Source organism: Scomber japonicus, chromosome 8 (genome assembly GCF_027409825.1).
Source record: "Scomber japonicus isolate fScoJap1 chromosome 8, fScoJap1.pri, whole genome shotgun sequence".
Taxonomy (NCBI): Eukaryota; Metazoa; Chordata; class Actinopteri; order Scombriformes; family Scombridae; genus Scomber; species Scomber japonicus.
Genome location: NC_070585.1, coordinates 9,446,855 through 9,461,744, shown reverse-complemented (window position 1 = coordinate 9,461,744; position 14,890 = coordinate 9,446,855). Strand labels below are relative to the sequence as shown.

At 41.0% G+C, this 14,890-nt stretch overlaps 1 protein-coding gene across 1 annotated transcript in view; it reads left to right on the top strand.

The window, feature by feature from the left end:
* The window catches only part of gpc3 (glypican 3), a 107,108-nt gene that overhangs the window by 52,158 nt on the left and 40,060 nt on the right, over positions 1-14,890 (top strand). The window contains exon 3 of the mRNA XM_053324365.1: positions 6,740-7,425. Coding sequence (XP_053180340.1) covers positions 6,740-7,425 — 686 coding nt within the window. The remainder of the gene's footprint in view (positions 1-6,739; positions 7,426-14,890) is intronic.

Sequence of the window (14,890 nt, the reverse complement as noted above, 5' to 3'; positions counted from 1 at the left end):
AGATGAGAAAAGAAATATCAAAAAGACCAGTTTTATTTAATTGTATTCTATAAGACAAAACACAATGACCTTCAGAAAAGAAAATTGGGAAACCAAGTTTTTTTCCTCTGCTCAGTGTATTTTTAAAGAAAAACTTGCTTTTTTTGCTCTCCTATAGGCCTGCAATGAAAGTGCACAACACATAATGTGTGTCACAGAGAACATACTCAGGGAAAGCCTCTGCACTTGGCTGTGTGAAGCTATCACACAGGCATACTGTATGTCACAGCAGGGGAAGACCCCCCGCCGGGTATTGCTGTCCACTGTACGAGAGCTTTGTCCTCCTCCGAAGCTCTTCTCACAGAGGAATGGCAGACATACGTGCTCCTGCTTCACCGTGGTCTTTTATCCATTTCTATCCATGTGATACGTCTGAGTTTTCTCTGACTCCTTCAGTATTGAACATGGTGGATGATTAGTGACACACACTGACAGCTCTGGGCACGTTACACACACACACACACACACACACACACACACACAGTCATATCGGTATGTGCACTGCAAACTGTCATATACTCAAGCTCTCTTTTAAATGATTTGTATGAGTGTTTGGGACTGCCACAGTGTGTAACGGCTGTCCCTACTCTCCCAACATAAGTTTACTGTGTGTGAAGTGTGTGTACGTGTGCCTGCTGTGCACACCTGCGTGCACCATGTGGTATCATCCACTACTCACACCATCGTAGATCAGTGAGTTATTATGCCCTCTCATTCCTGCTCTGCTTACATTTGGGGCTTTTACGGTGTATGGTAATATATTGTTCCGTATATTAAATTTGCAATCCTACAAATAATCCCAATTTTCACAATATGTATCTGTAATCTGATCACAATATTATTTCAGTAACTTTAACATTTAACTGTTACCTTTTTTGTATCCTGATCACATAACGCTGTTCCATGTATTCCTTTACTCCCCAAGATTGGATGTTCTTTTGATTATTTAGATTGTGAGCATTTCTCCACATCATTTCAAACACATTGCACTCACAAAGTAAAAGTTTTATTTTTTTTATCCAGTTTGACTCAGCTTTCTGCAGGCTCCCTGGGAGGCAAGTGAGAAAAAATGCTGGTGATCCATTTTTTAAAGTCTGATCTAAATTGTTTTCTCTCCTGTGTTTATAACTTAAGAGCAGGTGGAGAAAAAAAGGTTTTGCCAGCATAATCATTCTACTTTTTTATGATGAGTTTTTAGCTCACCTATTTCACAGATGAAGGAACTGAGTTTGATGAGTACAATATTACCATTTAAAAATGATGGACTAACGGACCTGAACTTCAACCTAAAATACAGACAAGTGTGTCAAGAATGTCAGGCTGGACTGTGTGAGATTGATAAAACCTCTTCAGTTAATTCAGTTTGTGTGGAGCAGACGTCAGGTAATAAGGACCCAGGATGAATTTTCATTGTTTCTTGTTTGGTCTGGCTGTGAGAAAACATTTTCCAGAAGCTCATGGAGAGGCAGAAAAATGAATGAAAAGGAAATTATGCCTCTCTGTGTGTGTGTGTGTATGTGTGTGTGTGTGTTTATAGCTCTAGTCCTTACACCTGACTTCCACCTTGCCCTCCCTCTATGGTCTGCCAAATGTTCGCCCACACTTTCACCACCTGGCTACTGCTGTGCACTGTGTGATTGCATTGTGCACGCGTGTGTGTGCGTGTATGTGTTTGTGTGTGTGTATAACGAGGTGCTCTCTAACAGATGGAGTAACCTAATACACGTCTCATTTCTGCCCCGCTGTCCATTGGCCCTCATGGTCTGATGGTGATGCTATCTGGGCCTTACCAGCATCCTGTCTGCTTTGTTCCTGGAATCAGCCCACCCCGCCCTGCCTTGCTGCCCCCCCGTCCCGTAAGCCCTGGGCACCCACACTCAAGAGTAGCTCATCAGGTGGAGCAGCTCTCAGGTTACCTGGGACAGGTTGCTGTAGGGGGGAGCTGAGTGAAATGTGTCTGGAAAAACAACATATTGTTTACAGTCAATGAACAGATGCTGCTTTTGTTGTATACACTCATAAAATCATAAGTGTATGCAAAGGCTGCTGGGAGGTCTCTCTGTGTGTATATGTGTGTATGTGTGTGTTTGTCTGTGCTCAATACATTCAGGTTATAACCTTATAACTACACTTTTGGTGATATACATGATGAATGTTTAGAAATCTATTGTAGAAGAGTCCTTGCTGTATGATAAACAAGCTAAAAATATTGCAGTTTTCTATTTTTTCTAGCCAAGCTGTCATTATGGAGATACAGTGTTTCCACCTGACACACAGTGTGCTGGCATGTGGCTTTGTGAATGACTCTCCTGCTCTCTTGCGAGTCCTCTCTCTCTCTCTGCGTCCTGGACAGGTACTGTTTTGTCACCGGGACCAGGTGGCGGTGGCCTCTCCATCCGTCTCCGTGGCGGCTAGAGGTGACACTCTATCAGCCAAATGGATTAGTCTCATTGGCTTGGTAATTTATTGATGTTTTCCTCTCCTGGGGATAATGGGTTGTATGGCCCGCTGATTGATGAAGCAGCACAGCACATGTCTGCCTTCTCAGTGTGTCAGCAACAGTCAGCGGTCAGTCAGTCTGGTCTGTTACAAGCCGCAAAGTTGAATTATGTAACACCTAGACTGATGGCTTCACCCACATTAAATATGTTCATTTGACAGGCCATTCATAGATTATGAGAAAGCCTGTTTTATATCAGTGGTGCGGTCACTTAGAGCTTTTGGGTGTCAAAAATAAGTGACCTGTCTGTGACACAGATTTATTATATTTCTTTTACACTTTAGATAACCTGAAATCTGCAGCACCTGATCTCAATTTAATTGCTGCCTTTGATTAATGACACGATAGGCTCAGAAAGCAGATCTGCCTCCACTATAATAAAACATTGTAATATAACGCTGCTGACAGTACGAGTGCCTGTTGAATATTAGACTAATATCGATGTTTTAACACACAAAAGGAAGCTGAGAGGGCCCAAATCCTTGGAGTGAACATTAGCTAGCTGGTGAAACAGAGGTAAAAGAGGACAGGCAGAGACATTTCCCTCCGTATTGTACTTCCAATCTGTCTCTAAAAAGCCTACGTCTCAGAGGAGAAGCAGTTTTCCAGCAGCCAGCCTCTGCCTCCATCTGACAAAAAATAAATGCTATTGCTAATTTTAAAGCGTGACCCAATACGTTTCTGTGGGCTCCTGCTCTGGTAATGTGTGCTCTTGACCTCCTACAGTTGTATCCAGAATGTCACAGGTCTCTGACATACAGCCCCTCTCTCCTCCATTAGAGGATACCTGATCCCCAACAGGCTTTCACTGATGAAAGAGAGCGAGCAGCATGCGCAGGAAATGGGCTTGCAGTGGTTCTTACTATGACCCCAGCTACTTAGAGCCATTGAATCGCATTTATGAAGAGCCCTCTAGTCTTTCTCTTTACCATTACAAAGTGGCTCTCCTCTTTGTGGTGTAAGAGATACTACAGGTAGCAGCTGAATTACAGGGTTTATGTAAGAGGCTTTCATAGAAACCAAGAAAGAGAAGCAAATAGCTTTGAGGTGGGTGTACATTTTGTCACTGCCTTCAATTTTCCATCAGTAAACAAATATAATAAGCTTTTACCTGTATATTATAAGAATAGATTAGTATTTCTATGTGATTTTCTGTCTCTTTGTGTGTGTGTGTGTGTGTGTGTGTGTGTGTGTGTGGGTGGGTGTGTCCTCCCTCCTCCCAGTCTGTCTCCTTGTCTCAACTGGCAATCTGCACATCTGTCTGCTCATTGATCACAGGGGGAAGTGTTTCGCAGACGCAGCAGGACAGCCGCAGTCTGCAAATCTAAACAGATGTGTGTGCTGCTCCCGAGCGTCCTCTCACACTCACCCAAACTTCCTCTAATGTTTTTCTTAACCTTTATTCACCGAGGAGCTGTTTCACTGAGCACACATGACGTTTCCCACTTCGCTTCATATTCACACACACACACACATACACACACACACATACATTCAGACCTACAACAAAGGTGCACTTCTGTTTATCTGTTGGCTGCTCTGTGGTTATTACAGGATAATAGTGTATTGAATTTATCTTTATTTCCCAACATCCTCTTGAGTCTGTACTCTATTTCTGCTTTCACACATCCTACACATGTAGAAAAATACAAATCAAACATGAACACACAGCCTCTGCACACACTGTCTCTTTTGTAAGGGACATCAACTATAGTTTTGAGGTGTGCAGTACAAGAAAACTACATAAAATGATCACTTTTGTATTATCTACAGCACAGTATTGTTAGATTTGAACCAGAAAAAGGTGAAATATACTAGTGACTGTTCAAGACTGTTTGAACAGATATTAAGTGAATTTAGTTTTACTCTTTAAGGTGTGTTCAGTATCAGGTTTGTGTTATTGGACCATTTGTGCCACGCAGTCTGTTTTAATTTATTTATTTAACGCAAACAGCAAACGCACTGACTGTAGTACTACATACTAGCTCTAGCTAACTAGCACCTGTGACCTGTGTTTGTGACAGGCCTAAAACTGTCTACATCCTTCTACTGTTCTTCTTTCCTCTGTATGTTAGAAAATGAAGGTCACAACCCTTTTATATCAGCACAAATTCATTTTCATATTTGTGCCGAATCATCTCCATCCCAATTTATGCAGCTCAAAGTGAATTTGTGTCCGCCTATGTCCGCTTCTGTCTTTTTAAAATTAGCTTAGCATTCAGTCTGAACTGTTGACATGACTGATAGATGAGACCATTAGCAGAACGGGTGATATACAGCATGTTTACTTCTTGTTTTACTTTTGTTAGAAAGCCATTAAGCTAATATGTTGATGACATGCTAAAACGTTGCGTAACCGTAGCACAAGCATCATGAATCGGTCAGTTGTGTAGTACAAACTAGGCCAATAAAAGCAATGTTAATAGCTAACTAGCTATAGCTAACTAGCACCGTGTTTGACCTGTGTTTGTGTGACACACTCAGACAGGCCTAAAACTATCCTTTACATCCTTTTACTGTTCTTCTTTCCTTTGTATGTTAGAAAATGATGGTCAGAAAGAAACCATCTTTCGTCACAGGAGTTTACACATTATATTTGATTTTGCTTCTTCAGTCTTTCAATAAACTTCTAACCAAGACGTGAAGTACTGCTTGTCACAGCTGACATCGCTGCTGCCGTCACCAGTTGAATGAGTTTCATTGCAAAAAGCTACTGATGATACAGTCAGTGACAAGAGGATTCAGAACACTCTATAGTCAGTTTATCCTCAGGATTTAAAGGCTCATACATATGTGGACTGAAAACTAGCTGAATCCAGTCGAATCGAAATGAAATGAAAAAAGCTTTTGTTTCTTCAATCGATTTAACCCCTCATCCATAAGAGAAAGACGGTGTTGTTTCTTCTTTCAAGAGTTGCACAGATTAAAGACACAGCAGCAGTTATCAAGCCAAGGGAGTGACGCTCATTTCCTCTATTCAGATAACATCATATTCTCATACAGACCTTTATGCGCCTTGAAAATGTAAAAAAGCAAAACAGGTTTTTATGCTCGCACACACAGGAGAGATAGAGCTGTCACAATGTCTCCCTCAGTGCTCTCCAAGGACCCAGAGCTCTGCGCGGCTGCCGAGCTTCATTTGACCTCAGAGTAGCATGAAGAGAAAGAAATTAAACTATCCAAGCAAGAAAAATCAAATAACCAAGATGAAATGACGAGCTGTTGTAACGCTGAAACCAATAACTTCCTCTAATGTCCCCTAAACTAGCAAACCCCCTCCACCCCCCTATAGTCTCGCGCCCTGCCCTAACAAAGCAGTTGTGCTTCTCAGCCCTGGTATAAATGGGATTTCAGCATCCCTCGCTATTCTCCTGTCCAAAGCTTAATTTCACTGACTCTCAGCTCCCCTGCTAAGTTCAGTAATGGAGCTTTAAATCCGCTCTGTTGTTGGGTCCTCACTCTTTTTGCCACTGGGTCGATGATAGAGCTCTCGCTTCTTGTGCCACCTTCTTGATAAGACTTCACTTTGTGCCTTGAAACGCCACTGATTATTTTTCCCTCCTATCGACCACGCGGCCCTCCCTCCTGTGTGCTCTGCATGCTTTCCTCCCCGCAGACATCCTTGTGGCTACGCTTCAACCAATTTGTTGAGATTAATACGATCTTTTTAAAATCGGCTTTTATTAAGATTCTGTGAGTTTTTTATTCCGCCTTTTTGTTGTACTGAAAGGTTAAACCCCAAATCTTGCTTTTCATCTGCTGCAGCAGTTTTGCTCTCTTTATATTTGAAGTCATCATCTATTACTGTGGTGTTCTCTATGAGTGTGTGTGTGTGTGTGTGTGTGTGTGTGTGTGTGTGTGTGTGTGTGTGTGTTTTGTGCATGTGTGAGCAGTCCCATTAGAGAAAACAACAGATCGAGAGAACCTGGGGGAAAGGGGAAGGAAGGCTGTGCGTGGGAAGTTTTCTCTGACTGCGATCATTAAGAATGGATGGGTGTTTGGGTGGTGGGGGGATTGCATCTATTTGTGCGTTTCATGTTTTCGGAGATAAACTGCTGCCTGCTTTTTGACAGCTTGGTGTTGTTGTTGTTGTGATTATCCAGGCATATCATCACCTGCTGAACGCAAAGACTTTCAAGAGGTAGCCTAACTTCCACCTCATTTTCACACTTCTTCTGTTGTTTTCTTGCTTTCTTGCAGAAGCTTTTGACCTGGTGCTGCGTCATGGACGTAACTCCACCCTGGCCATGCTGAAGGCTGAGTTCCCAGGCCTTGGACCTGTAGCCCAGAGCTCAGTGGGGCAGCTCTTCCTTGATATGTCGCTCTACATCCTGGGCTCAGACTCCACAGTGGACCACATGGTGGCGGTGCTCTACGGCCGCCTTTTCCCCCTGATATACCGCCGTCTGCTGGGGGGCAGTGGGTCTTCCGTGTCAGAGGAGTGTGTCAGAGGAGCCTGGAAGGACTCAGAAGCATTTGGCCCTTATCCCAAACACATGATGACCCGTCTGTCCCGCTCTCTCCTGGCCACACGAGTCTTCCTGCAGGCGTTGAACCTGGGCATCGAGGTTGTCAACACCACAGACCACCTGCGGCCCGGCCGGGACTGTAGCCGTGCCCTGCTGAGGCTTTGGTACTGCCCGCACTGCCAGGGCATGCTGGGGCCGCCAGCCTGCAGAGGCTTCTGCCAAGCAGTGATGCAAGGCTGCCTGGGGGGAGCGGCCGAGGTGCAGCCTCACTGGAGGACCTATGTAGATGGATTGGGGAAGTTGGCTGGCGCCATGAGGGGGGAGCAGGACATGGAGGCTGTTGTTCTCAGACTGCCCTCAATGATCAAACTCGCCCTCAAGCACGCTGTGAATGCCCGAACTCGCCTCAGCACCCTGGTGAGTCTAATACACAGACACACATAAACAGTTGTTAACCAGGTGCCAGACCAGAAACAGCACAGTGAGGCTGAATTGATGTGGTTGTGTTGTGTTGAGAGTTTGGGCGAGTTTGAAATCAGATGTCAAAACACAGCATAGCAGCTTTTAATGCTATGCAACAGGATTTTTATCAGGGAGGTAATCATTCTATTCTATGTCTCAACAGTTGTGAGGTAAACTGTAGAGTTGAGATATAATCAAGGTTGCACAAATGTCTGCGAATGCCAGCAGCCATCATCTGACCTGCAATTCTTTTCAATCTTTGTTCAAGTTTGACCTGCAATTTTGCACTCACCCAACAGAAATAGCGATGTATTGTATTTGAAGTGGAGAAGTCATTGCTCTAGCAGTGTGCCATCACCTTGTTTGGTATAAAATTACACCACTTGAGTAAAAAACCTCAGCATTGCACTCCCAGACTGTTTTCACGTTAGACCCAACGACATCACATCCCTTGTCAGTTAGACTGGCAGCTTTGTCGTTCATGGATCAGTGAATTTAGCCAGAAAGGTGAAACTTACAAGAAGCTCTATAATCAGACTGAATTACCATTTAGTTTCACTTGATTAATCCACGCAGACACTGTGTGCATGTCACCTGATTTGTTGTTGGCAGGAAGGGGAGTTTTCTTCAGTTCTGTTTTAACCAGTCAGCAGTGACTGATGTATTCATCCCGCTGTCATTAACAGTGGATACACAATCTTAGGTACTGGATGCTGTAGCAGTCATTTTCACTTTTTTCAAGAAGTCTTAGGCATTTTTAGAAATCAGATTTGCGCTAGAACACACATGAGTGAGGAAGGATATGTTTTTATTGCAGGCCATGTTTCTTCACCTTAACAAATTCACACATTCACAGCACAAGTATAGAGGCCAGCTTATGACAAAGAATGCACATTTGTCAGGGCTGAATCAAGAACAAGAAATAGTATGAATGAAAGTAGGGGAGAAGGAAAAAGAGCATGCATTATCCAAGCAGTCAGACGGATGCTCCCAGCATGTCTCCCTGCTACAACTCTCTCTCTCTCTCCTCAGTAGCGGTGACCCGTTATGCGTGGTTTCCACTGCGATAAAACCGTCAGGTTTGTTCTTAGCCCATATGTGAAGTCAGGGAGAAGTGCTCATGAAATATAGAGGCCTTTTTCTTGCAGAGTTACAGAGAGGGATGTGCTTTTCCTCCTGTATATCTGTTGAACTTTTGACTCTCACACCCTGAATCCCCGCGGTGACCAGGTTTCCACTCAGAAGCCATCATTTATTAACACACAGGTTGACCTCACTTACTCTGCAGCCTGAGGGCGTGGCTGCATCCATGAAACGCTGACTTGGGGGAAATCACTCTGCCTATCTCTCCCTCTCTCTCCCTCTGTGTGTGTGAGAGAGAGATCCTTATCCAAAATTAAATAAGTCTGTGTGGGTTTATTTAAGACTGCAGCTCCAGTCACCACAGTTGACTTTACACTGTGTTTATGGCTCAGAGTCTGGTTCCAGCATATGGGATTAAAGCTGCTATGTCAGTGTATTGTTCGGCTCCGTGACAAGGTCGAGTGTGTGTCTGTGTGTGTGTGAATGTAATCTTGCAGAGACACTTGCTCGGTGGTGTCATTGAAGGGACAGAGGCATTGTTTCCCTAACGGCTAATTTTGTCTCACTGAGTAGTCATGGGAGATCAACCAAAATTAGACAACACCTGATTGTTTCATTTCAAATAACAGTTTAGGATTTGGTTGAATGGACTTGGGGATTAAAGGACCATTGTGATAGTTTTGCATGTTTTTTTAATGACCATTAAATACAAATTAGGTATGTAATGATGAATTAAAATATGTTGAGATGAACTTAAATATTTCATCAAGTATATATTTTTTTGCCAGTCATGCTTTTCTTTTTAATGGAAAGCAGAAGCAAGCAGGGACATTATGGTGGTGAGTTCAGTGATTGAGTTCACATTTATCATATCTTGTTTAAAGTTTTTTAAATGATCTTCATGATAAATAAAGGATTAGATGTTTCAATATCATTTTTACTTGATTTTGCCCGGTCATCCACAATTTGATGTTTCCTGCTGCAACTGGTTCTCTGCAGATGATGTTTTTATAATCAGTTTGATCAGTTCTGTTTTAGACTTTAAGATAAGAATGAATGAAGGCCACTGGCTGTAGAATCCTCATGCGATTAGAGCTTTTATATTTATATTTATATATTTTGAATTATTCAGATGTCAGTTTTTGTTTGTAGAAAAATTATTACCAGTGAAAATTGTTAAAATTGCTCCCCAAACTCCCAATTTTTTCTTGTACGTATTCATCTCATAACCCGCTGACACTGACACCGACACCATGACATGGTTTAAACCTTGGTTGTCTGTCGCAGTGGGTCAACAAGCATCAGCTGACCTTCTCTCATAACCCTTTTCCTGACCTGGGTTGAACTGAAGTCCAGTTTTGGTATACAGGCATCTTTATTAAGGACAGAAATATTAAATAATATCTAAATTTTCATATTTTTATGACAAATAAATGCCTAAACTAAGTCCAGAAGACAAATAATACACAAAAAACACCATTATTAATACTTTTAGAGCATCACTGATTTAAATGTTGCGTGGCAAAATTATAAATATTTTATCATTTTATTGAAGTTTCTACTAATTTTCTATAATCTAAATTGAATTTATTATGGCACTGAGTGAAAACAATGGTGCATTGTAATATATGTTTTGTTAAATCTAATCTAAAATGTGTGTGGGCTAAAAACTAAACTCAATATGTTTTAATGCTGTCTTTAAACAACAATCAAGAGCCCAAATGAACATTGAAAGAACTTTTGCACGCTGTAATCAGTCCTCCTGTTCATACTAGCCATAAAAAAAAATCCTTTCCAAATGTGCTTAGAATTTGTGATGAGGGACAAAATACTCTTTTATGCAAAAGTGTATTTAAAAGTTTCAGCAGTTTGAGTTAGTCAAATAAAGTGGATATCTTCCAAAGTCACTATCATTTTAGTTTAAAATTCCCTCTTTGTGTTAGCTTCAGATAAACTTTTAAATACATTTTCGAACTGAAGGAGGACTGTGGATTTTGTCTTCCGTCACTTGCATTGAAAGTGGATTATGGCCAGCATGAACAGGAGGAATGACACAGCAAGAAAAACCTGTTTCAATGTTCATTTGAGCACCTGAATGTTTAAAGATAGATTTGAAAAATGGTGAACCTCTCCTGTAACTCTTAGTGTGACTTTGAGGTGTGTGCATGTGGCTGATATACGAAATCCTTGAGAGATACTTCAATATTTGGCACAGCGACATGATGGATCGACTACATTCTGTGGTTTGTTTGGTAGTTTCATCTGATTGTAAATGGTGCAGCTGCAGACGATGTCTCTCACTTAACCTCCCCTCCAGCGAGAGTTCAGACCCCTGATACTGGGGGTGACAGACAGATCGACCCTATCTGAGTAACAGAGTCCTCGAGGTGTGAGAGAGACGTCTCTTTCCTTCTCCGTGGACTTGAAACATGTACTCTGCTGGTGTGATGACCACTCATAGTCTGCCAGCCGGTTACCCAGCATGTTAACATTCATTTCCTCCATCCGGTGCAACTCCAGCGTGAATCAAGCAATGTTCAGAGAGACAGAGAGGGCAGTCAAGAGCCCCGCAGCTCCAATCTATTCCCCTGTGAACTTCTCACCAATCTCCTGGGGTATGATGTCATCCACCTCTGTCTGTATACCTCATCCTCAACATCCTTCTGTCTCTTTCTGTCTCTCTCTTTCATCCTCCCCCTATTTATTTCTTTTTCTCTCATTCTTATGTGCCGCTGTGAGAGAAGATGCATGATTTATGAAGCTCTATTTTTACCAGTTACTGAGGAGAAAGAGAGGAGAGAAAGAGTGATAAAGACAGGGGGTGGGGGGGAAAGAGAAGAATGGAGAGGAGAGAGAGTAAAGAGCAAACCCAAGGGGAAGGAGGACAGGAGAATGCGGAGGAGACATCCATCACCCTGCGACCCCTCGGCTGAAATTGAAGACGGGAAGTAGGTTGAAACAGAAATATGATGGATCTGGCCAAGATTATGGGACGTGTACTAGTGTGGAGTACAGGAGTTGAGGCTAATATCACGTATCTCTTTGTGTGCCTTCGAGAATTTTTTTGTCAATAACACACTTTTCATCAGCTCTTGTTTTTGTTGTCTCTCCTTTGTGCACAGAAATAGCTCGAGCAGATCAAATCCCTTCCAAACGGTTGCCTCACTGAGGAAACAAGAGCGCTAATTAAATCTCTGCTGCATTTTTATTTCCTATTAATCCATTCAAACATGTGGGCCGCTGTAGACGCCGGAGCCAGACTCAGCTTTTTCTTTTTTTTTTTTTTTGGTTAAGGAGAAAAAGCCATTTGAGCATTTAAACATGCAATAAATCATTCATGTTGCAAAATCTCTGAGTCATTATTTATCGAGTCATATGCTTAATCTGAATTATGGAAAACAAACTGTGGTATTTATAAGTGCTTAAAGGCCCGATCTGTCATGAGTTGGACTGTGTAAATTACAGATATGAGAGTTTGAAATAATTATGAAAAATGTTTCATTACTTTTAACTGATTAGAATTGACAAAGCTAGATTAAGTGGACAAATCAGGCAACCTCTCCAAAGACTCCAGGTTCACTGCCTGGTGTTTCAATATCACACATATTTCTAATTAACCCTTACATACTGTTCATATTCACCCTTATACATCCTTGCAGTATGTCCTGGTCTAAGAATCCCCTCATAAAAAGTGTCTATAGCAAATTGTGAACCACAAATCTATAGAAAGCATCGATAGCCAATCTGACTGTCTGCTCTCTGAAACATTAATAAAGGTTTAATCACACATTTATTGATCAGAGTGTATCTTTTAGGTTTTACACCTCACTCACACTCATTTTACTGTGCTACTATCACACAATATCATGTCCTATTTTACCTAAAACGTGAAAATATAACATTGCAATAATTATTTAAATGTATTTTATTGAAAGTGAAAATGACAAGAACTTTATGGAAGTGTGGAGTTTATTGTATAACCATTAGAGCCATCAGTCTTCACTACTACATCATAAAAAGAAATGCTCATAACTACTATCTTATTAAAACTATTCATTTCACTAAAACACATGTCAATAGATATTGGTCAAATTTGACCCAGAATAGCCTCAATGAACAAAAATGTGTAGCACCTATACAAAAGTTTAACATTCTAAAATATTCCTGTGTATTTTGGGCCACTTTAAGAAAAGTCATCAAACTTCAGAATAAAAGATATTCGGGATGTTTTCACAGCTGTCAAATGTCAAATGGGTCAAAATTGACCCAAACATGTAAGGGTTAAAATAGTGCTCAAACAAGTTACTACGACTAACTTCTTATACGTCTTTATATATTACTTATACTCAATGCACATAGCTCATTTCCCCCCAGGGCCTCTTAGAGGGTTAATCAGCCCTGTAATTGATTTTTTAAAGGACAATGTCCAAGCGTTGAAGTGTGTTGGATACTTTTACAGTTTTAAAATATACTGATTGTACAGTACATGCACACAAAAAGGATAGTAATTGTGGGTCCCAACATTAACTTCCTGTCATCCATCGTCACCTCCAGAAGTAATATATATACATGTTTATCCATATATACACTCCCACATACACAGGTGTTTTGTATATACACACACATATCTGTACTCGCTCACATGCCTACAAGTACACCATACTTCTGCACACTTCTATTCCACTCAATTATAAGTGTCTTAAATATGTTTCCACGCTCTGTTAGAGGAGTAATAGAATTTATATACCTGTTTAACTGGTGCTTATAAAGATCTGTGATGGAGCTGAGATGAAACTCAAGTGAAAGAAAACATTCATAATTTAGATTTTCTTCCTGTTAAAGGACCTGTCAATCCAACCCAAGTTGAGAGTATCCAAGTTTTTTTTTAAAAGACTGAAATGTTCCTATATATGTACTCTCTCAACTTTACTGGCATGCTTCTTATAACTATGATATGTTTGTACACTGGAACTAAAGATACACTTTTCTCAGAGTTGTTGAGTCTTACTTGTATGTTGTTTTTTTTAATGTAATTTCTGATCATTACAGATAAATAAGCTACAAATCTCAATTACACATTTTTGCATAACATCCTTTGCAAGGGCCAATTAGCCTCTCATTTCACCTTCTTAACGAATCACATTAGACATGTTTTCTGTCCTACTTTGAAGAAAACATCATGTTCTTATATATTATACCTCAGTCTCACAGATTCGGCTGTTTTATCTGCATCAGGACGCTGTGTATAAAATCAAAAGAACATCATGCTTTAATAGCTTTTCACAGCTCTGAATGCCATAGGACTTACAAACCTGTGAGTGAGAAGTGTGAAATCAATTTCTCTTACAAGCGTCTCTCTAACCTTGATGCACAAACAGCTAATGTCTCATTCTAAACTTGACTCGGATCGGCGCCGTTGACTCGTCTATTTTAATGAGATTAACATTTTAGGTTCGGTATGCAGGTTTTAATAACAACAGTTTTCCGTTTTATCACGCAGAGCAGCGTTTGTCTGCCAAATTTGTCTTAAAATATCAATGATTTACCATTTTTTTCAAACTATTTGGGGATTTGTTGTCATGTCTCGTGGGTTTGTGAAGCCGAAAATTTCTGAAGCGGCGGATTTATTTAACAGGCGTATTTGAGCTGAACTGATAAGTGAGATTTAGAGATTAGACTGAAAGAATATGTGTGGATAGTGAGTGTGAATACAAGTTTTACATTTGGAAAAGCTTTGATCAGTGTAGGAAAATGCTTAGTATTCAAAGTTTACACCTTCACGTACTCTTCTATTACAGTTTTACCTCAAAGCCTTGCATTTTTCATTCAAATCTGGAAGTATTTGGCATATTAAACCTACAATTCAAGACATTTCTAATACCATTTACACCACACTAGACTTGAAAGAGGTTTTTTTTTGCACCAAATTCCTCAATTACAACCCAGACACTTCAGTATCCATTTGAAGATATAACCCTAATAGCTGTCTGGTGGCACGTTTCCTTCTGACGTAATAGTGAGTCTTTCGCCCTCATTTTCACTTCACTGAGAGAATCTAAAAAAGGGAACTTGAGCTGAAATAGGATGCCTTATAATGTGTGCATTTCCCCAGAAGTCAGCTCCTGTGCTGGTGACAACAATGCAGGGAGGAGGAGAGGGAGGAGGAGAGGGAGGAGGAGGGCTGAGTGCTGACTCAGTCTCTCCCCTGAGCCTCGACTCCCTTGGAACACAAACATTACTCACTAAATATTCTCCAATATGTTGTTACAGCTGTGCATGGCTCCCCGCCACCTTTACAACACTGATTGTATCATCCTTCCTCCTGAAACCGTTTGCT